This window comes from Lycium barbarum, chromosome 12 (genome assembly GCF_019175385.1).
Source record: "Lycium barbarum isolate Lr01 chromosome 12, ASM1917538v2, whole genome shotgun sequence".
Lineage (NCBI taxonomy): Eukaryota > Viridiplantae > Streptophyta > Magnoliopsida > Solanales > Solanaceae > Lycium > Lycium barbarum.
In genome coordinates, this window is record NC_083348.1 from 86,465,674 (window position 1) to 86,487,694 (window position 22,021).

The 22,021-nt window shown below is 32.0% G+C and overlaps 2 protein-coding genes across 2 annotated transcripts; one reads left to right on the forward strand and one right to left on the reverse strand.

Moving 5' to 3' along the window:
- The first annotated feature begins 6,308 nt into the window (after nucleotides 1–6,308).
- LOC132621448 (external alternative NAD(P)H-ubiquinone oxidoreductase B2, mitochondrial-like) lies at nucleotides 6,309–12,333 on the forward strand. The gene is made up of 11 exons (XM_060335723.1): nucleotides 6,309–6,549; nucleotides 6,705–6,828; nucleotides 8,013–8,292; nucleotides 8,548–8,754; nucleotides 8,895–9,145; nucleotides 10,047–10,266; nucleotides 10,371–10,475; nucleotides 10,903–11,175; nucleotides 11,274–11,395; nucleotides 11,684–11,803; nucleotides 11,896–12,333. Exons 2-11 carry the CDS (start codon nucleotides 6,740–6,742, stop codon nucleotides 11,981–11,983), a joined length of 1,755 nt encoding a protein of 584 aa, XP_060191706.1. The 5' UTR covers nucleotides 6,309–6,549; nucleotides 6,705–6,739; the 3' UTR covers nucleotides 11,984–12,333.
- A 621-nt stretch (nucleotides 12,334–12,954) lies between these two features.
- On the reverse strand, nucleotides 12,955–14,360 carry LOC132624594 (heat stress transcription factor A-6a-like). Its single transcript, XM_060339351.1, has 2 exons — nucleotides 13,769–14,360; nucleotides 12,955–13,674 (listed from the first exon to the last, which is right to left on the reverse strand). The coding sequence occupies exons 1-2, from the start codon at nucleotides 14,171–14,173 to the stop codon at nucleotides 12,955–12,957; spliced, it is 1,125 nt and encodes a 374-aa protein (XP_060195334.1). The 5' UTR covers nucleotides 14,174–14,360.
- Nucleotides 14,361–22,021: the final 7,661 nt, after the last annotated feature.

Here is a 22,021-nt window from a genome sequence, read left to right on the forward strand (position 1 = left end):
ATATCATCGGGTGAGTATTTCTATTAATATCATATCCAACGGTGTGTTGCTGGATTAAACACTCTTATCACCTATAAATGACGTCGTTTTCGTAGGAGTTTCCCCCATGGTTGTCATTTATTCCTGAAAATACTCTCATGTGTTTACTTGTAAATTAAGTAAAAGAAAATGATCCTACAAGTCACAGTGAGCTAAAGTACTAGCGCTACTACAAGTCCATATGAAAAAGGAATTTTTACGCGTTATAACTATTTCTAATACATAATTAGTGGTAATAACTACCTTTTATTTTAATTACTAATAATAACTAAATAGTTTTCTAATTTAACTATTATAGCTACACAATAACTTTTAATTATCAGTTCACAGATACACCTAAAAATTAACACCCACAATCCCATATCCCCTTTTAATGGTAACAATATTAATTACTTAATATATATTACCATTCTCTCTCTTTTTTCATAAATTCTTACCTTTTTAAAAAGGAATTTTTTTTTGAATGCCCAGTGAAATAATCGTCTTCTTCCTTTCTTCCCCCTTCTGCAAATATTTCACTTCCATTCTCACCAATCAACAAGTTTTTTAACGTTCTGAGAAGACGAAAAATATATGTATTTGTGTATGTTCTATGATATAACTACCTATTCTTGTGGTTGGTGATGTATTTTTGTAAGTTTTTCTATATATTTGTGTATTTTGTTCAAATTAATTCCATCAATTCATCTAGTTTCAAATACACTGGTGATGCAAATACATGGTAAGTTTTCTTCTATATATTTATATATTTTGTTCGAATTAATCCCCTCAAATACATGGGTGATGTAAATTGTTCTTCACACAAATACATGAGATTTAATATAAAATACATGGGGTTTGATTGAAAACTTCAAATGCATGAGTTATGCTATCAAATACATGGGTAAATAAAAAACGAAATCAATATTGAAAACTTCAAATACATTACCACTAAATACATGGGTGATGCAAATTGTTACTCACACAAATACATGATAGTTAATATAAAATACATGGAGTTTGATTGGAAACTTCAAATACATTAGTTATGCTATCAAATACATGGGTAAATAAAAAACGCCAATATTGAAAACTTCAAATACATTGGCTGTTGAATGTTTTCAAATTTTGAATTTTTGATTTTTTACGTTTGAATGTTGAAGATTGGATGAAGGAATAGAAAACGGTTATGGAAAAGAAATCTAAAATCTGATTTTGTGAAAGAGTATGGTAAAAAATATCAATTAATAACTAATTAAATGATCCCACCGTTATGGCCTAAAATCAAGGGATATGTTTTCTTTTTTATTGTGTTGCTATGAATTTACACGCATCAAATACATCCGAAAAAATACCTTAATTTGGAAAAACATAACTACAAATGGTAATATTTAAAAGAATAACTATAAATGATAGGAAACTACCGTAAGGTAGTCATTTGAGTAATTTTACATGTGAAAAAAGATGAAAAGGAAGCTGGCCTACAGTTCATGCATTTTGGGCTATCTTCTGTTTTCCAGCCCAAGTACAAGTTTCCTTATTCAACTGCTTTGGGTTGCCCTGTTTGAACAGTATATCCAATTTAGATCAAAATTGAACAGCTCTGCTCCCAACTCTTCCTCCTCCTAGAAAAATAATAATTCTGCTCCATTCATTATATATGATGATATTTGATCGGATATAAAGCTTAAAAACTATAAAAACACTTGGGAGTTGGGAAAAAAGCAAAATATTAGAGTAATTTTAGAGTTTTGGGTTAAACTTGTCTCTTATCTATGAGAGTAGGTTCATTTTAGTCCCTCAAATATTATCCTGAGCATATTTGATCCCTTATCTATGGGAGTAGGTTCATTTTGGTCCCTTAAATATAACACTAGGTATATTTAATCCCTTAACTATGCTAAAGTGGGGCACTTTTGGTTCCCCTAATAGAACCCGTTTAAAAAGTAACGGTACTAAATCCATGTGATACTCATGTGACTCGTAAAAGGCTAAACCCATCGGATAAAATGCAATGCAGAGTAATGGCATTTCTCTAAAAAATGCAACTCATATAAGATATTAGCAAAGCAACTCATAATATTTGGATCATATGGTTGGTATCCAACTCTTAAACGGTAATCTGGCAGTACACATGGAACCGTTCCACTTATTTTAGAAGCATGTGAATATAAAGTTTTTTTTGTTAAATATTAAAAAATCAATTCTTTTTAATAACTGTTATAAATTATCTTAATTTGCATTTAGAAGCATGTGAATGCAAATTTCAATATATTAGATAAAGTTTCTGCCTGTTTTAAAGAATGAGTTTAGTATTTTTGTCCAATGGGTTTAGCCTCTTATAAGTCACGTGAGTGTCACATTGGTTTAGCACCGTTACTTTTTAAACGGATTCTATTAGGGGAACCAAAAGTGTCTCACTTTAGCATAGTTAAGGAATTAAATACGCTTAGCGTTATATTTGAGGGACCAAAATGAACCTACTCCCATAAATAAGGGACAATTTTAAACCAAACCTCGTAATTTTATTTGAACCTTGTTATTTTAAATATGTCATGCTATTTTTTAAAAATAGTATCATTAAGGAAAAAATGAGAATATTAAATTTAAAGAGTCGCTGTCGATCTTTTTGAAAAGAACTAAGAGAAAAAAATGTTATATTATAAAAAATATAAAGAATGAAGGGTAAGAAGGGATAACATTTTTGTCTTTTTCAAAGAATAAAGTTGTAGAAGCGAATAAAAATGTGGAAGTAGACACTTACCCACTAAGGTGTTCCAATGTATATGTTCTTTTGGTTTTATTTTATTGCTGGAAATGTTCTTTTTGTAAATTATACTCCTATGTTCTTCGTTGGAAAATGTTAAAATGATTTTTCCATCTAATATTGATTTAAAGTCCTTATAATTATTTAACGGTTTATCGTACAAAATCACGTCAGAATTTCAAAACTAAATCATGCAACGAGATTAAGGCGTTGTTAGCCTGTTTGGCCACACTTCTAAAATCAGCTTATTTTTAAAAAATATTTTTTTCAAAAGTACTTTTGGCGAAAAGCAGTTTGTGTTTGGCCAATTAATTTAAAAAGTACTTTTGAACATCAATTAGTGTTTGACCAAACTTTTAAAATGTTTCTAAGGACCCGCTTGGCCATAGGAATTATTCACCTTTTTTCGGAGTTTTTTTTCACTTTTTTCAAAAATTAGTGTTTGGCCATGAAAATTCCTAATAATTTGAAAAACAAGAAAAGCTTGTTTTTCAAGTTTTTCACAACCAAAACAAGTACATTTCAACAAAAAATACTATTTGCAAAAACTATGGCCAAACACAACTCCAACTCCAAAATTCCAAAAAAAGTGAAAAAGTTTTTGATTTCTATGGCCAAACGCCTACTAAGTGTATTTTTATCAAAAATACTTTTCAAAAAAGTATTTTTGGTTAAAAACTATTTTCTTTAGCTTCTCAAAAATTGTTTCTGCTACTTCTCAAACACACTTATTTTCTCCTAAAAGCTTGGTCAAGCACTTCACTTTTTTAAAATAAGCACTTATTGAAAAAATAAGTACTTTTGGGGGGAAAATAAACTTGACCAAATAAGCTAGTAGTTAGAAAACAACTTTGAATCTAGAAATTGTAAAGCAACTAATAGCCTGTTTGGCCAGACTTATTTTTCCTCCAAAAGTACTTATTTTTTCAATAAGTGCTTATTTTAAAAAAACTGAGACGTTTGGCCAAACTTTTGAGAGAAAATAAGTGCTTTTAGGCAGTAGCAGAAACAGTTTTTCAGAAGCTAAAAAAAATAGCTTTTGCCCAAAAGCACTTTTTTGAAAAGTACTTTTGAGAAAAATACACATAAAAGCACTTTTTAAAAGTTTGATCAAACACTAATTGCTGTTCAAAAGTACTTTTCAAATTAATTGACCAAACACAACTGCTTTTAGCTAAAAGTACTTTTCGAAAAAGTACTTTTAAAAAAAATACTTTTTAAGATAAGTTGTTTTTAGAAGTTTGGCCAAACAGACTATAATTCAATGTTTAGATCTTGACTTTATGAATGGTAAAATAAGCACCAAAAGGCTAAACTTTGCAACGGTCAAATATGAATTGCCAGCCCGAACACTTACCTATGTTAGGTGTGATTTTTATCTTTTCAAAAGTTAATCTTACAAGTAATGTGCTGTTAAGACACATGACAATTGACAGCGTTGCAAAACCATACATTTCTTTACCCTTTTTCTCGAAAATGGTTATAATCAGTTATCACCTAGATCTTAGGAACCCCAAATCTGAGATTTGCCTTTAATTAATTATCGGAAAAGGTCCAAAAATACCCCTGAACTATTGAAAAAGGCTTATAAATATCCTCCTTCCACCTTTTGGTCTAAAAATACCCTTCCATCCACCTTTTAGGTCTAAAAATACCCTTAAGGTTTGTTTTTGGCTCAAATATACCCCTCAAACTAACAAGTTAAAATTAACTCTTTTAAAAAGCCAAATGGCAATTTGTAATTGGTCAATAATAAAATTCCGTAATTTAAAAAAAAAATCCAAATTTAAAAAAAAAAATTGCCAATAATAAATTTCCAGTAATTTAAAATTCCAGATTTAAAAAAAAAATTGCCAATAATAAAATTCCGTAATTTACATATTTGTTTTAAAAAAAATTGTGTGGAAACTTAAAAATTAAAAACTAAAAAATTTAAAAATATGAACGAAACTGTTTTTTTTTTTTTTGCATTTCGTGAATTAATCAACGAAATATGTTTTTTTTTGCATTTCGTGAATAAAAAAACGAAATAGGAAATTATAATTTTTTTTGCATTTCGTGTATTAAAAAACGAAATAGGATAAAAAAAAAAATCGTTCATATAAAAACGAAATAGGATAATTTTTTTTTTCGTTCATATAAAAACGAAATTGGAAAATTGGACAAAATATATTTTTCAATTTTGTTTTTATATGAACAAAATTAATTTTTTTATCCTATTTCATTTTTCAATACACGAAATGCAAAAAAGAATTATAATTTCCTATTTCATTTTTTTATTCACGAAATGCAAAAAAAAAATAAAAAATTCGTTGATTAATTCACGAAATGCAAAAAAAAAATCAGTTTTGTTCATATTTTAAAATTAAATAATATATGTGTCCAATCACAAAATGCCATTTGGCTTTTTAAAAGAGTTAACTTTAACTTTGTTAGTTTGAGGGGTATATTTGAGCCAAAAACAAACCTTAAGGGTATTTTTAGACCAAAAGGTGGAAGGAGGGTATTTATGAGCCTTTTTCAATAGTTCAGGGGTATTTTTGGACCTTTTCCGATTAATTATTAGCCATCAAACTTTGAACCTAAAATTCTCCAAGCTGGCCTACGTCATGATTCATGAACCTCTCTAATAAAAATAAAAAAAAAATAAAAAAAAAGAAGATTCACACAAACAAGAAATTGATTAAAGCAGTGAGTGTGGTAGCCGTCAAATGAGACGAGGAGCCAACCTAGTCGGTGATATACGCATTCCTCACGGCTTTTTCCTTTCCCTTTCGAAAGGCACATACTGCCAATTAAAATGCAACTTCAATGGCCATGTGAGAGCCGCTCTCATGTGCATTTCATGATTCAACGATACCAATTGTGTGATGTGGTGTATTTTGTTAGAAACAAAATTATTTTTTGGAAACGACTTATTTTTTAAATAATATATTTTCTTTTTTCTCTTGTTGGAATATACTTTTTAGCGCTAGGTTGATGAGTGAAAAAAAAAATGAATTTTCTTATTATAGATTAAGTAGGCGTTTGGCCACATATTCCCATTTTTTTCACTATATTTAGAATTTATAAAGTTGAAGTTGTATTTGGTTATAATTTTTTTACAAGAATATCTAGAATAACATTTATGCTTGAACGTACACGTAAATATAATTTTGAAAGTGAAAAGTGAGTTGAAAAATAGGTCATAAGTTGTTTTTAAATTTGAAATTTTCATGATCAAATACTGATTTTCAAATAAAGTGAAAAACGAATTCAAGAAAAAAGTGAAAATTTTTTGGTCAAAACGAATCCTAATAGTATATTATTAGCAAATCAAACACTCCAATGAATTTAAAAATCTAACTTGACGCCAATCAATCAGCAAACAGCGTCCAATAGACTTGACGGAGGGAGTAATATATTCCTTTAGTAACTCTGACCAAATTATTGGTGAATGTACGTGAGAGTACTAAACAGTAATATTTGTTTATTAGTGGTATTAGTTAAAAATATCGCGAGGAAAGGACGGAAGGTCCAAGTTGGAACGTGCTGACTTTTGACGGAGGCAACAGAGCAAAAGTACGCTTTGCCTTCCAAAATACTCCATGTATATGTCTTAGGCAAACATCAGCGTTGGAAAGTATTAGAACCTTCCCGACTCTCTCTCTCTGACTCTTCACCCCTCCCATTTCTTAGGGGAAAAACAGACAAACACACTTTGCACATTTCCACGTTCCCTTCTTCTCTTTCTACAACTCACACCACGTTCTCTCAAATCTCAGGTATGATAATATAAAGAATTTGTAGATGCTTTGATTAATTTCTATCGGTAGTAGTTGGAAGTGAATTTAAAGGTGACATTTCTGAAGTTTTGTAGCAGTACTAGTAGTATAACTGTGGAATTAATGGATGCTTTTGTTTAATTTCTATTCTATAGGTGAAGAGAAGTATCGCGTAAGTTGAACGCTAAAAATGCAGAGAGTAACGGTGATTGAGAGATTTTCTAAAACTTTCCGTGATAATCCTTCCCTTTCTAAGCTCCTCATTGTTTTCACCGTCAGGTATAGTATACATATCTCTTTCTTAAATCTGGCTATCCTTACATATTTCAATTTGATGAATAGCTGTTTACTTTTTTTGATTTCTAGCTTTCTAGTTATTATTGGGGAATAAGTATAGAGATGCTTGTTGTTCATAGTTGAATTTCTATGTGAAGGAATAAGGTGCTGGTTATGATATGAAGTTGTACTACTTTCTGCATAACTATGTTCAGATCTGCTAACTGAAATGGTAAATGTTTGCGGTCTTGGAGAAATGTTTTATCTGCTACGTATATTGGAATTTTGTATAGTAATGATCCTAATTTGATAGGAGTACTAGCTTTCTATTATTTACTCATAGTTACTTTACTAAATATGGATGCAGAGCAAGTCTCTCAGCTTCGCTCTGTTTCAGTTATTGTATCGCCTTGATGGTTGAATTAGAAGTAAGCACGGTTGTGCTATCCTAATTCCAGTGTACAAGTTTATTGTTACCTAATTTTGTGTTTAATTCGATATTGCTGTAAGGTCAGATGCTTAATACTCCTCCATGATCAGGCTATAAAATATTAAAATGTAGTTCTCAGGTAGTTTTCTTCCAGCTCGTGGAATGCTAGATGTTTTACTATTGATATTTTTTCAAGTCAAGATATAAAGTTTTGTAAATCAAAGGTAAAGGACGGGGAAGTGGCAAAGAAATACGGATAGCTGAGGACTGAGGCTGCAAAGCGAGGGTACATAAGATGAGATTTATGCTAGGCTTAAGCTCCCTCCGTACTGTACTAAATTAGTAAATATGGCATGTCTCTTTAGTACATCCATTTGGAATACTTTTGTATAGATGTGCTACAAAATTGCGCTATTTGATTATTCTCTAATTATTATGCCTTATATATGTGATAAACATGTTTTCTAGTCATCTATAGTTGAGTAGAAGATATATCTTTAGGAGCAATATGATGGTGCAGTCAGTGCTGGTAGAGTAGAATATTTTCATTCTAGTGCTTCATAGGCGTTTACTTTATTATCATTATTATTTCTTTTTGAAATGAAAATTTGCTCTGCCTTCTTGTTTTTTTCCAAAAGCACTTGAGCCACTAGTTTTTCCCCATCCTACCACCTTCAGAGATACTTTTCTACTGCAGGCCTTTATGTTATCTGTGCAGTGAGTTTTCTCTATTCTGACCCTTTTATATAAATGATAGTGGTGGAGGTCTTGTAGCATACTCTGAGGCAGCAAAATCGTATGACAATTCTAGTGCTGGAGAGTTGGTTGAGGCCAACAACAGAAAAAAGAAAGTTGTTGTCCTTGGAACTGGTTGGGCTGGAACCAGTTTCTTGAGGAATCTGAAGGATCCTTCATATGATGTCCAAGTGATATCTCCAAGAAACTACTTTGCATTCACCCCTTTGCTGCCAAGTGTTACGTGTGGCACAGTGGAGAGTCGCAGCGTTGTTGAACCAATCCGCAACATTATCAGAAAGGTTGGAAATAGCAATATCGAACTTACAGCATTTTGTTCGTATTTCATTTTGATTCTTCAACACAAAGCCTATATCAGCACCTTCGACATAATTGTTCCATTGGCTGAACTAAACTGCAAGTACAATTTGTTCATTTAACTTTGGCGACGTACTATAACTAATCCATTCAACTTTTCTATCCATGTTATGATTGTTACGGCTAAGTTACTGAAATATCCTATTGCCTCTGATATTATTTTGGCATCCTCCTTGCAGAAACATGTAGACGCCTATTTTTGGGAAGCTGAATGTATCAAAATTGATCCAGAAAACAAGAAAGTATATTGTCAATCAAATCTAAGCACCAATGGGAATGAGAAGGAAGAGTTTGCTGTAGATTATGACTATCTTGTCATTGCCACCGGAGCCCGTGTAAATACATTCAACATTCCTGGTGTTGAAGAGAACACCTTCTTCTTGAAGGTAATACCCTTCATACCATCTGCAAGTTTGTGATACCAAGAGATGAGTTCTACGTGATTTATTTAAGATTGGCTTGGTGTCGCATGGAGCACATTCAAAATATTGATCTTGACATTTACATTGGAATGCCCTTTGTGCAGGAAGTAGAAGATGCTCAAAAGATCCGTAGAGCTGTTATCGACTGTTTTGAGAAAGCAAGTCTGCCCACCCTCAGTGATGAGGAGAGAAAGAGGCTGCTTCACTTTGTTATTGTTGGTGGTGGACCAACTGGTGTGGAGTTTGCAGCACAGCTTCATGACTTTGTCAATGAGGATATAGTTAGGCTGTATCCTAAGGTCAAAGGTTTAGTGAAGATAACACTTCTCGAGGCAACAGATCATATTTTGAACATGTAAGACAACACTTCTTTTAAGCTGTCATCTTAAGTATATTTCATATGCATGCTCATACATTGTTTCTCGAACAACCACTTATTGGAAGTAAATAGTAATATATACTTTTCCTATAAAGAAAGTTCTGTGGAGATAATACCTCTTTGAGGCAATAAATCATGTTAGAACGCGCAAATTTAAGATGTGCTGGAGTGATTCTTCATGTTTGGCTTTCCAGTGATGCCTAGTGGTGGATATTGTCTTCCTACAGTTTCAGTTTCTGGTCCTTGATTGAGCTTAGTGTAAATACAAAAAGTTTGAACCCAAAGGCTATTTTCTTCCCTCAACATTAGGATGCAATACCTAGACATAGGACGCTACGCGGTTGAAAGACAGACCTAGCAAAGGCCACTTTAGCTGCTTTCCCTTGTTTAACAGTGTTGGGTTTGCTGATCATAATTTTCAGAATGAGCAAAACAGAAAATCGTCTGTTTCTATTCCTTTTCTTCTTCTCTTTTTTCTTTTATTTGGGGGAAGGTGAAGTAGATCAGGCTGCTTCAGTGGTATACTTCAAGAGTTCACAATTTATGGCATGCTTATGTGGGTACTAAAACTTTGGAAAGAGGTCAAAACAGAGCAAAGTCAGCCATTTTATTCCAAAATCTAATAGTTTATGCAGATCTTTTCAGTAGATGCCTTTTTGTTGGTTGTTAGGCAAGATATTGGCAAAAGCAGCTGGTTATTCATTAGCTCGTAGACATTCTGATGTCTAAATTCTGCTATGTGATGGGTGATGCCCGAGCAAATGCCATATATCTCTAGTTCTACTGTAACCTTTTAACTTAGAAACATGCAGCTTCCATTATGAGCTCTTTTTTTACTTTCACTTGTGTTCTGATGTAACCTATTTTTCATTTATAGGTTTGACAAAAGAATTACAGCTTTTGCTGAAGAAAAATTCCACAGAGATGGTATTGATGTGAAAACAGGGTCAATGGTTGTGAAGGTAGGAGATAAAGAAATTTCTACCAAGGATGTCAAACGTGGAGAAATAACTTCAATGCCTTATGGAATGGCTGTTTGGTCAACTGGTATTGGAACTCGTCCGGTAATTATGGAGTTTATGAAGCACATTGGTCAGGTATTTTGCCTTGCGTAGTGGGCGCTAATTTAATGCCTCTGTTAAACTTTTGCTTGATTTTTGTTGTACTAATGTCAGTTATATGAAATACTATTTGCTGACAGGGAAACAGACGAGTGTTAGCAACTGATGAGTGGCTGCGTGTCGATGGACAGGAAAACGTATATGCGCTTGGTGACTGTGCAACAATCAACCAGCGTAAAGTCATGGTAATCTAACTTTCACTTCCTGATTGCATTTCTTTCCTTATATTGGGTAGTAATTCTATCTGGCCTTCCACTAGAATATGCTATTCGTGTTATGTATTTTGTTGACCGGCTTTCAACAGATAGTAACTTTCTGTTTTATCTTCTTTTTTCCTTGATGGCAATACCGTTGAAGCTTTTAGCTAAGGAAATACTTACAGTCCGCACAGGCATAATTGGCAGTTTTGTTCATTCGATTAAAAAGGGGTACATAACAGGCAATAATTCTCAGGATACTTGTTGATCTGGCTATTAGCAGTAATCTTTGGGTAGTTAACATAGGAAACAGTTAGCTTCTGACAAAGTAGAACTTGTTTGAACTTTGAATTGACGTTAGATATTAGATTGTGGAAACACTGATCTATGTTTCTCTAAATTTCTCATTGTTCAGGAAGATATTGCTGCTATATTTCACAAGGCAGACAAGGATAACTCCGGAACACTCACAGTCAAAGAATTTCAGGAAGTCCTTAAGGACATATGTGAAAGATACCCGCAGGTGGAGCTTTACTTGAAAAATAAGAAAATGAGTAGTCTTGTCGATCTTTTGATAGAATCAAAAGGTGATAGTGTTAAAGAATCAGTTGAGGTGGACATTGAAGAATTTAAATCAGCTCTGTCCCAAGTAGATACTGAGATGAAGAATCTTCCAGCAACAGCTCAGGTATTATGCATACATGATTACGAGTGGCTTCTATTTGTGCTCCTAGTGGATGCACGAATGCTTAAATATCTTTGTTGCATGTGCAACGACTTTCTCAGGTTGCATCTCAGCAAGGTGTCTACTTAGCTAAATGCTTCAATCGTATGGAGGAATGTGAAAAAAATCCAGAAGGTCCTCTTCGGTTTAGAGGAGAAGGCCGCCATCGCTTTCAGCCATTCAGGTACAAGTTGGATTTGTCTGATGATTTATTAGCACCACCTCTATGGGATCGTGTTCCTCAACCAACACGAATGAAGTGGGATAAGTAATCGCGGTTTTGCTAATGGTATCATGCAGTATATTAATTTTTGAAGTCATAATGAATCCTTAGAAAGTTGTCTCGAGTCTGCACGCAATCATTAATGGGAGGGAAGTATAAACAGGATGAATGGAACTAAGTCTCTGGATTGTGATTTTGGCTTGAAAAAGTTTCTATATTTTTTAACGGGCATATAAATGCTTGTTCCAGGTACCGACATCTGGGGCAGTTCGCACCTTTGGGAGGAGAGCAAACAGCAGCACAACTTCCAGGAGATTGGGTGTCAATTGGTCACAGCAGTCAGTGGCTCTGGTATTCTGTGTATGCTAGGTAATTATTCCAAGCTTTTGTTTTGCTGTTTCTCCATCAACCTTTCTCTGTCCTTCTGGGGAAATCTGATCACAGTGTTTTTGAATATCCAGCAAACAAGTCAGTTGGCGTACAAGGGCATTGGTTGTCTCTGACTGGGTAAGGAGGTTCATATTTGGAAGAGATTCAAGCCAGATTTAAGGTGTTACGCCTTCAGACGTTTCAATAGGAGTTTCCTGTGGGTTTATCTTGAAATTCCACTAGGCTGTTACCAAAAGTTTTTTTGATGTGAATCCTAACGGATTTGTTTGTTTAATTCTTTTAGCAACTCCTTGGCACTGGTTGTTTGTAGGTGTCCTGTCATCCCAATTTTGTAGCTACACGGAGTACTATACCATAGAGAATCCAATTTTCTATATTTGCATCATAATAAAGGTGAAATGAACAACACCAATAGGAGGGATGCTAAATTGTACTTTCTTTGTTCCCGTATGTTGCTCAGGTGTTCTATTTTGAATAAGATTCAGCCAACAGACCATTTAACGGCACAATGTTTACGTCAAGGGAATATAAGTTTTTGTATTTTTTGGTTGAAGAACTTACTAAATCACTGCAGCTAAAATGCATGTGTGAATGTGCTTTCCATCAGCTTCACTGTATATGCATGGTGTGTGTTGTCAGTGTAGTCACCCACCTGTGTTGTTGTGGGTAGCATTTGCATTGATTATGGTGGTTTATGATCTTGCTTCTTCTTTGAACAACAGAAGTCCGATGAAGCAAGGATTGACTTGAGGTGACCACAGTCAATCATAATAGACAAGAAAGAAAGCATTCAGGAATCGTGAGTACTGAGAATTCTACTTACACGGAGTATATCATGCACTGGAAATCGGAGTCTCAAGTATTGGTAGAGTGTGAAAGGTAATTTGTCCAACATCTATAACAAACCAGTAAAGAAACAAAAGGTGCAGGAATCAGAGTAAAAATCTGTAGCAAACTCGTAACTATAACAATATGAAAACAAAGTATTGTGACAGCATCTTCTTGGTGTCCAGAGCATGCCATAGGAACCTCAAAATTTCCTATTCCTGCAAAACAAAATTAAATCAGAAAAATGAAGAAAAAAGAGGGGAAAAAAGCAAAAGAGAAAATTATATTAATATTGTAAAGGTTCAAAGTGTGGTTTCCTGTGACTGTAAGACGGCAGTGCCAACTCCAGATAAGATAGCCTTGTGATCCATCTTTTCCACATAATCGGTCCAAAAGGTTGAACTTCCAGCCAGCTCTTCGTACTCCAGGAAATTATCAGGTTGTTCTTGTGCCAAATTTTTCATGTTCATCTCATCCATGAGCATTTTTTCCAAATTTGAATCGGACTTAAAATCTGAAACACCTCCAATCTTCTTGTTCCCTTTATTCTTTCCCCCTAACTCTTCTTCTACTTGCATTTTCCTTTTCTCGCCTCTATCGCCACTTCCCCGGTATTCAACACCATTCTCTATCTCATCCTCCTGTTCCTGTGCAACTTCAGTGCTGCCTAACCCTCGTGTACATTCAAATAAAGAGTTGAACAAGAGCATGGTAATTTTGGCTCTCTTAGAGGACATGTTAATTCCAACTTGGTTAATGTCTTCCATCTCTTTCTCTAATATGTCTAGTTGCCGTTGCAGCATTATGATTTCTTTCCTCATTGCAATTTGCTCTTCTCTGATTTCCTCAATTTCCTTCTTCATTGTAAATGCAACTGTTTCATCAAGAGCTTGGTCTGTTGACTGCTCATTCATCTGAGACTTTGTATTGTTCCTCTTGATATTCTTCAACCACTGCCCTTTTCCTCTCTGGAACCATTCATGTCGAAACTCAAATTTGTCCCAACTTATTTTCCTGAATCCCTATTGTTTAAAAAAAGAAAAACATTACCTTAGAAATAATCTCAATTATAACATACATACAATCTATTAGTACTAGTAATAAAGTTGTACTCACATAGCAGTTGAGTTGGCAGACGAAGCTAGAGATATTGTTGTGTCGGAAGAAACAAGGAAGAACTTCAACAGCAAACTTATGATTATCATGGATAATAAAGCTGGTCCCATTATTGCTCCATGAAATCAAGGAATTGAACTTAGCGTCAGCAAGCATTTCATAAATCTTTAACACAAAGGGAGATGCTCGCTTTTGAAAATTACGACGATTCGATGAAGATGACAACTCCCTAGCAGTGGTAGCATTGCCATGAAATACTTCCTTGTTTCTATTGTCACATTGATCATCATCCTTTAGCATTGATATGTCTATGTGAACATCTTCTAGGCCTTCATATCCTTCTCCCAATATTTCATCAGTATTATCAATATTTATCATTTTGCCTTTTCCCCTTTCTGCTTCCATAGTTGAAGTTATCTTTTCAATGAACTTCAAGGAAAATTACTAGTTGATCAATGTATGTTGGCACAGTTTTATGAAATTTTACTAGTACTCTTCTGGTTGTAAAAGTACGATTCTTATAGCATGCATTTCCACCAAACTTTTAGTTTTGGGTTAATAGCACTTCTAGTCCTCTATTATTGGTAAATTTTAATTTTAGTCCTTGTAACTTTCAATTACTTGAAATGTGCATTTTGGTCTCTTTGCTTGTGAATATTTTTCAAAAGTACTAACTGTTTCACATTTAATTATGCATGTTAATCAAGCTTGTACTATTATTCTATTGTTTGAGGATAATATATTCCTAAAAGCAGATTAAATATAATATATATTTCCTACATAAAGAGACCAATGGCATACATATTGTTTGAAGGTTAAATATGTTGAGTAGTATATTACGAACCAGATTCAAAACTTATCATTTATGCAGGAACCAAAAAGAGCTATTATACTTTTACCTTTTATTTTTTGTTTTCTATCAAATATTCTAGATAGGACACATGTCTTATATTCATTTGTTTGGTATAAATACTTTGTTTATGAATGTGGAGTCCGTACCCTTAGAAAGCCTAATTTCATTATTTTGTATTTTTTTTTCTCGTGGCACCGAAATATTGTAACGAAAGGACATTCAACTGGACATAAGTAAACTAGGGTGTAGATCAATCCATGTTGCTACTGATCAAATGGGAATAGGTGATATTTTAGAAAAAGAATATGTACTTCAGTAAACTTGTACTTAAAATGAGGTAGTACAATCCAGAAAGAAAACAAATGCAACATGCAGGAGCTTCCTAATATAAGGAGAAACTTAAAATTTGTTTACTTCCAAAAAAAAAAAATTGTTCACCAGTTTGACCACTTTATAATTAGTTTTATAATTATCCCTGGTGACGCAAATTTAAAGTGCCTTAATTTCTGATTTTGCGCTTGATTAGTTGACTGCACTCATGTGCCTTAATTCAAAGTGTCTTTTATTCTGGTTTAGTTGACTACACTAATGTGCATTGCAATTCAAAACTTTGAAGAACTATTAAGGGACCAACTATTAACACTCCTGGCCCGATGTGTGACCCATTCCAAGTAGATTATCCAGCTCAAGTTTGGGCTAGCCCAGCAAGAGAAATGTTTCCTATTGAGAGCGGAAAAGTATATTAAGCCCCTGTTTGGCCATAAGAATTATTCACATAATTCCGGAAATATTTTCACTTTTTTCTGCAATATCAGCATTTGGTCATGAAAATTTCAAATACAACTTGAAGTTGTATTCCGGAATACCAAAAACTCAAAAAACTTATTTTAAAAAAAAAAATCACTTTTTCACTTTTTTACAATTATATTTCACCAAAAATTACAATTTCAAAAACTATGGCCAAATATAACTCCAACTCCAAAATTCCAAAAAAAAGTGAATTTTTTTTTGGTATCTATGGACAAACGGTGCCTAAGTTTCATTGCGCAGCCTATTTTTGGACGCTCAGATTATAGTCAGTATTTTAAAAATATTTAATTAATCGTTAGTGGAGACAAAATTCAAATAAAACTGCTCCTCCATTGTTGTTTAGCAATTTTTGTGTTTGAAATGTAAGTTTAAACTAATATCTGATTTTATTTATTTTTATTAAAGCATTTTGTATGGTTAAATATAAACTGTAAAGAATCACCGTCAAAAGTTTACTTGCAGAAGCAATATCCCAAACTTGATGCAAACTTAGTAATTTCTACGGAAATTTAGCAACTTCAATAATGTGTGTCGAAAGTTTCCAAGTAGCTATATTTACAACATATTATAAATTTCCACTATGCCGGAGTTCAAAAAATGGTTATATGTGCACTTGCCCGGGATAAGTATCGACGCAGAATTTCTCATTATCGTTTATTTTAAATAAAAGATCCTCATTAATTGTCTGTTGGAACAAGACATGTACAAAATGAAACAACTAATAAGTTCACCTAAATTGGCTACCTGTTGAAACCCCAATAAGTTCCTTCAAAATGAATAATGGGAGAGAAATACACAAAATGTCGTATACTTCTCCGAAAAGTCAAATCCAAATACTCACAAAGAATAAAACAGAACCAGACAACAAAAGAAGCACAAAACGGTCTTTGTTCCAAATAGTCTAATTTTTTTCTTATAAAACAAAATGCTGTTACCTTATAACATTAGCCCTCCAGAGAGAAAATTCGATGAAAGAATCTAATAATATGTTATCCAAAACTCAAAAAAAAATTTCTAACCATTTGCGTAACCGGACACTACACCGGATGTTTTCTTTTTTACAACAATTGAAAAACTTTTTCTAATTTATTGAAAAAAGAATCAAACAAAATGCAAAATCTTGTCGAGAGAAAAACTCTAACGGATTTTTTAAAAACAAGAATCAGTAAACTCCTAATAACAATAGCAATTTCATTTCAGTGTCAAATAAGGTGAAATCGACTTGCAAATATTCAATGATCATGTTTTGATTACAACTAAAATATAAATGCACAAAATCAAACAAGTACAAGAAGGTGGCTAATAAATAAAAGTGGCTACGTGTCGAAACCCCAATAAGTTCACTAAGAGTTGGAAAATGAAGATATAAGTAGTGTACAAAAGAAAAGGATAAAGAGGGGGACATAGAAAGATAAAGGAAGGTAGGTAGTAACATGGGATTTTTGAAGTTAGGGAGACAAGAGCTTTTGAAAGGTCTATTCTAATTCTATGGAGAAAGCTACATTTAATAAATCATAGCATATCATCCATCCATAGTGATGTCCATTCCCCAAAATTGCTCATGTTTTTGTTTCTTTGGTCTTATCTATCTCTCAAAAATTCATGAGAGATTTAATTTCTTCTCTTTTCACCTTACATTTTTTCTTGTGGATTTGTAACTCTATTGTCACTTCAAATTTGTGCTACTTCAATTGTTAGGTCAACTAGGAATTAAGGTGGTGATGCAAAAGTAAAACCATATCCATTAGTATGTACTATGATTAAAATTGTATAAGTCCGAGGGATACTAATCTAGGTTGGTTAAGCTTTGTTTTGCTTTAATACCTTGAAATATCTCTAACTTTGTTCTTAGAGAATTCTAACTTTGCTTTAAGTCTCTCTCTCTAAAAAAAGGTTTTTTTTTTTAAAATAAAAAGAAGAAGAAGAAGAAGAAGAGAGAGAAATGAATTTCATTATTAATAGAGGCATGTCCAATATTTAAGCTTCATGTGTTCAAACTTTTGACTTTTTCGAAAATATGACTTTAAATTTTACATTACTTTTAGGGTTATTAAAAAATATTTCTATGTTTATGTTGTGTTCAGTTAAACCCACTCTAGACACTCTAAATCCCGCGGGTACGATTTTTCATAAGTACTATCAATATTTGAATAGTTTTTCAAACTTGGCATTCTAAAATTGCTTCGATAACACCATTCAAAATGCATACAGTTTCTTTGACGAAAATTGATAAAAGACACCTAAAGTCGATCAAAGACAAAAATGTATGATACAAGAAAAAAAACTTCAAACATATTTCACCAATGAATCAATGTACTCTAAGTGGTGTCATTTTATTTAATATATATTTATACCCAATATTTTTGTTTTGCTTATTAACTTTATACACAAATACATACACACACAAATCAACGAACCATTATCCCTCGACACAACTTGGGGCAAGGTAAATCTGCCGATGATTCTCAGAGAGTATTAAAGCGATATAAATTTAATAAACCTGGTGTAAAATTAGCAATATTTTCCCTTTTTGAAATAGAAAATATTATCTCGATATCCTTGGGCAAATCTAATTATTCCTCTCCTTGTTTATGTCTCGTGTTTGAATAAATCACATCAATTCATTTAAGCAATTAATGGTTGACAATGCTTCCCACAAATGTTATGAAATGAAGTGGCCAGCTAGTAATGGTATAATTGAGTGAGCCGTAGATCATGATTATAATGGATTTAAGCCTTCGTCTTTAATCGCATGATATTTTTGAGTTGCATTCAATGTTTGGTAATTTTTCATATGCCTCATATTAGATCACAATAATTCGAACCTAGCAATATAATGTTGACTTCATCAATAGCGACTGTTAGGATAATTTCTTGATGACAGTGACTCTTCTTAACTATGAGTATTGGTGTGATTCACATGGAAAAGTGAAGCTATTGCTCACACCATAATTAACTAGTAGATACTCCTCCATTTTCAACTAAGGTCTTGAATTCAAGTTTTAGATATAGAGTAAATTTTTATAGTGAGTATTGTACTTCAAAATAGAAAGTTTTTGTGCGAATCTAAATTAATCGGCCCTCAAAATTGATATCGAACACGGGATGATTTAAAAAAAAAAAAAATTATTGCAAATACAACCATACCATTGCACTTATTATATAATGTCAATTTGGCGCCTTATCAAACATACACTATATGTTGGTCTGTGTCCTAGATTTAATAGGATGAGCTGAAGAAAAGCTAACCATTTAAATGCTCTTTCCGTCAGTAGAAAATGACGTTGTTACTATTCAGGAAAGTCAAACAGTTTTCCTAACGCAATTTCTTTAGAATAATTTTAAATCGATGTCTGGATTAAGGGTGTCAACCAGTTTGACCGGAACCGGACCGGTAACCGGTTATAAAACCGGCCTGTTTCCAATCTAAAAATCGGAACCGGTGACCGGTTCCGGTTTATCGGTTAAAAACCCGAAACCGGAACCGATCCGGTTCAAACAAGTCAAAACCTTTTTTTTTTGTATAGTATATATATATTATAGTATTTATTAGTATATTGTAGGTATATTTACATATGTTAATAAGTAAAATTTATATATTTACTGACTAACAGACTAACAGCAAATCAGCAATACAGCATATACGTATATATATTACTACTTTATAGAAGAGCCGGTTTGGTCGCCGTTTCTCTTCTATAAAGTAGCTGGTGTTTTTATATATCACCTCTAACACTTAACATAAAGGCAATATAAGGGGGACCCACATATTTGACCTTCTTAAGTTTTCAACCCATATCTCTCATGATGCACACATTTGACACTGTTTGAGATTTGTGAATGTCATGTTAAATTGTCGTTTTTAACCAAAATCTGCATTCCAATAAATTCCATTTCATCTTTTAATATAAACAAAGTAAATTTATTTTCTCCTTCAGATTTTGTTATAAAAAAATGTCAGGTTCAGAAATATTTATTCTCTATTTTAATCAAATGCGTGAATAGAGATATTCAAAGAAATATTTATCTTCTTTATTAAATTTCATAAAATAAATACATAATAGCTTCTTATTTATAATTGTAATTTATTTTTAATAATTACATGTTAATATACTTAGTACAAATATACCTCATAAGGTGAAGGTGTATAATTTTCGTAGCATAGGAGGTATAAGTGTTTGATTTTAAAATATTCGGGGTGTATCCGAAACTGAGTTATAATAAGTCCATGAAAAATTAAAGCTAAACATAGAGAAAACAAAAAGAAAAAAGTGAATTTAGATTGAACCCGTAAAACACTAAGACGTGTGTACACGTATTCTTTAAAAAGATTAAGATGCAGTAGTTGTTTTGTACTTTTTTTGTAAAACAAATTCCTTCGTATTACATCCGAAGTGAGAGAGCAATTAGGAAAAAGGAATTATATACAATTAATGGGATTTGAACCCTTCATTTCAATCTTGGAAGGCAAGGAGCTCGCCAAAGCTAGCGCTCAATCCCTTAGTTTGTACGTAAAAATATAGGAATATAACAAATACTATTTGAATTATAATTGTGTTTATGTAATAAAACTTTCATAATTTTGTTATCAGACCGACTCATTTTTTGCGGAGGAAATAAATATGTGTCGGAGAATTAAAATAGAAGTGCACACGTGTATGCATAAGAAAAGAATAAATATTCAGTACTATGGCATATATCCATGTGAGATTTATTAATTCTCAAAGAATGTGAAAAGTCAAAAATGAACAAATTAAAGTGCACGGATGAAATAAATTTGTGTTAATTAAGAAGGGTGGGCCCCATACTAAACACCAAGCAATATATAAAGAAAAAATGGAATCCACCATCTCCAAATTCACGAAAAAAAGTGGACCCCATATTAACAAAATCAAGCAATATCAAAAAAAAAAAAAAAAAAGGTGAACCCCATATTAAAAAAACAAACAATGTCAAAAAAAAAAAAAACATCTCATATTAAAAAATCAAACAATATTCATGTAATTTCCAAAGTATCCATTAAGTCAATAATGATGGATTCATTGTCACATGTGTATCAACCCATTAGTCGAAGCAAATGAAATTATTATAGAGTAAAAAATATGGACCTCACATTATTGCTTCTCTTCAAAAGGTTAAGTAGTCAAACCATATATTTTTTTTTATATATTAGCCTAAGATCTAATCTAAATATTAAACTTTTGTATTTGGTATTCCGCCATGTCATTTATTTGTTATGTTTACTAAAATAAATATACTTAAAATACTTATATTTAAAATAAGATAGAATTTAATTACTTTTTCATTTTTATGAATTTAATTACTTTTTCATTTTTATTCTTACTCTAATAAATGTGAAAAGAGATTAATGTCGTAAAAGAAAAAGAATATCAAATGGAGATTAAATAATGAATAAGGTAAATTAGTCAAATTATAATTCTAATTGACGTTTCCTTAGAAAAACCATGCAAAAGACAACATGACAAATAAAATGAGCTAAACCGAGAATATTTACAAAAAAAAAAATATAGTAGTTCTTCGTTTAAATAGAAAATCAAATTTCTACTTTGTTTAGTTGCAAACATGTAAAATTAATTTAACAATTTGAATTAGAATTATCCAAATCAAAACTTGATAAAAAATAATAAGTATTTTACACCTTTAAATTAATCGAATTAAAATTGAAAATATTAACTGATGTTTAAATACTGCTATTGTTTTATCTTAAAGAAAAGAAAATAGTTTCCTTTTAAACAAGTCTTCTCTTTTAAAAAGTATTAATAAATTTTGTAGACTTTGTATTCGTAGCAAACACTAATATAATAAAGTTTTGAATACGGAGTACAAACTACAATGTTATATTAATCGTGTTTTGAACATAGTGTATATATATATATACATACACACATAAAAACAGTGCAAACTAATAATGTAAAAAAAAAGGGCACCCCATATTAAAAAATCAAACAATATTCATGTAATTTCCAAAGTATTCCATTAAGTCAATAATGATGGATTCATTACCACATGCGTATCAACTCATTAGTGGAAGCAAATGAAATTATTGTACAGCAAAAAACATGGACCCCAAATTATTGCTTTTCTTCAAAAGGTTAAGTAGCCAAACCATACAATTTTCTTTCTTTTTTTATATTAACCTGAGATCTAATCTAGATATTAAACTGTTGTATTTGCTATTCCGTCATGTCATTTATTTGTTATGTTTACTAAAATAAATATACTTAAAATATTTATATTTTAAAATAAGATAAAATTTAATTACTTTTTCATTTTATTCTTACTCTAAAAAATGTGAAAGGAGATTAATGTCGTAAAAAAAAATCAAATGGAGATCAAATAATGAATAAGGTAAACTAGTCAAATTCTAATTCTAATTGACGTTTCATTAAAAAATCATGCAAAATACAACATGACAAGTAAAATGAGCTAAATCGGGAATATTTATCAAAAATTAAAAAATAGTATTTCTTTGTTTAAATAGAAAATCAATTTCTACTTTGTTTCGTTTTAAACATGTAAAATTAATTTAATAATTAGAATTAGAATTATCCAAATCAAAATTTGATAAA

Coding starts and splice junctions, on each gene's coding strand:
- LOC132621448 (XM_060335723.1), top strand. CDS start 6,740: ATGCAGAGAGTAACGGTGATTGAGAGATTTTCTAAAACTTTCCGTGAT. Junction 10,476..10,902: donor TCAACCAGCGTAAAGTCATG/GTAATCTAACTT, acceptor CTCATTGTTCAG/GAAGATATTGCTGCTATATT. Junction 11,396..11,683: donor CATCGCTTTCAGCCATTCAG/GTACAAGTTGGA, acceptor TGCTTGTTCCAG/GTACCGACATCTGGGGCAGT.
- LOC132624594 (XM_060339351.1), bottom strand. CDS start 14,173: ATGGAAGCAGAAAGGGGAAAAGGCAAAATGATAAATATTGATAATACT. Junction 13,675..13,768: donor TCTGCCAACTCAACTGCTAT/GTGAGTACAACT, acceptor TTTAAACAATAG/GGATTCAGGAAAATAAGTTG.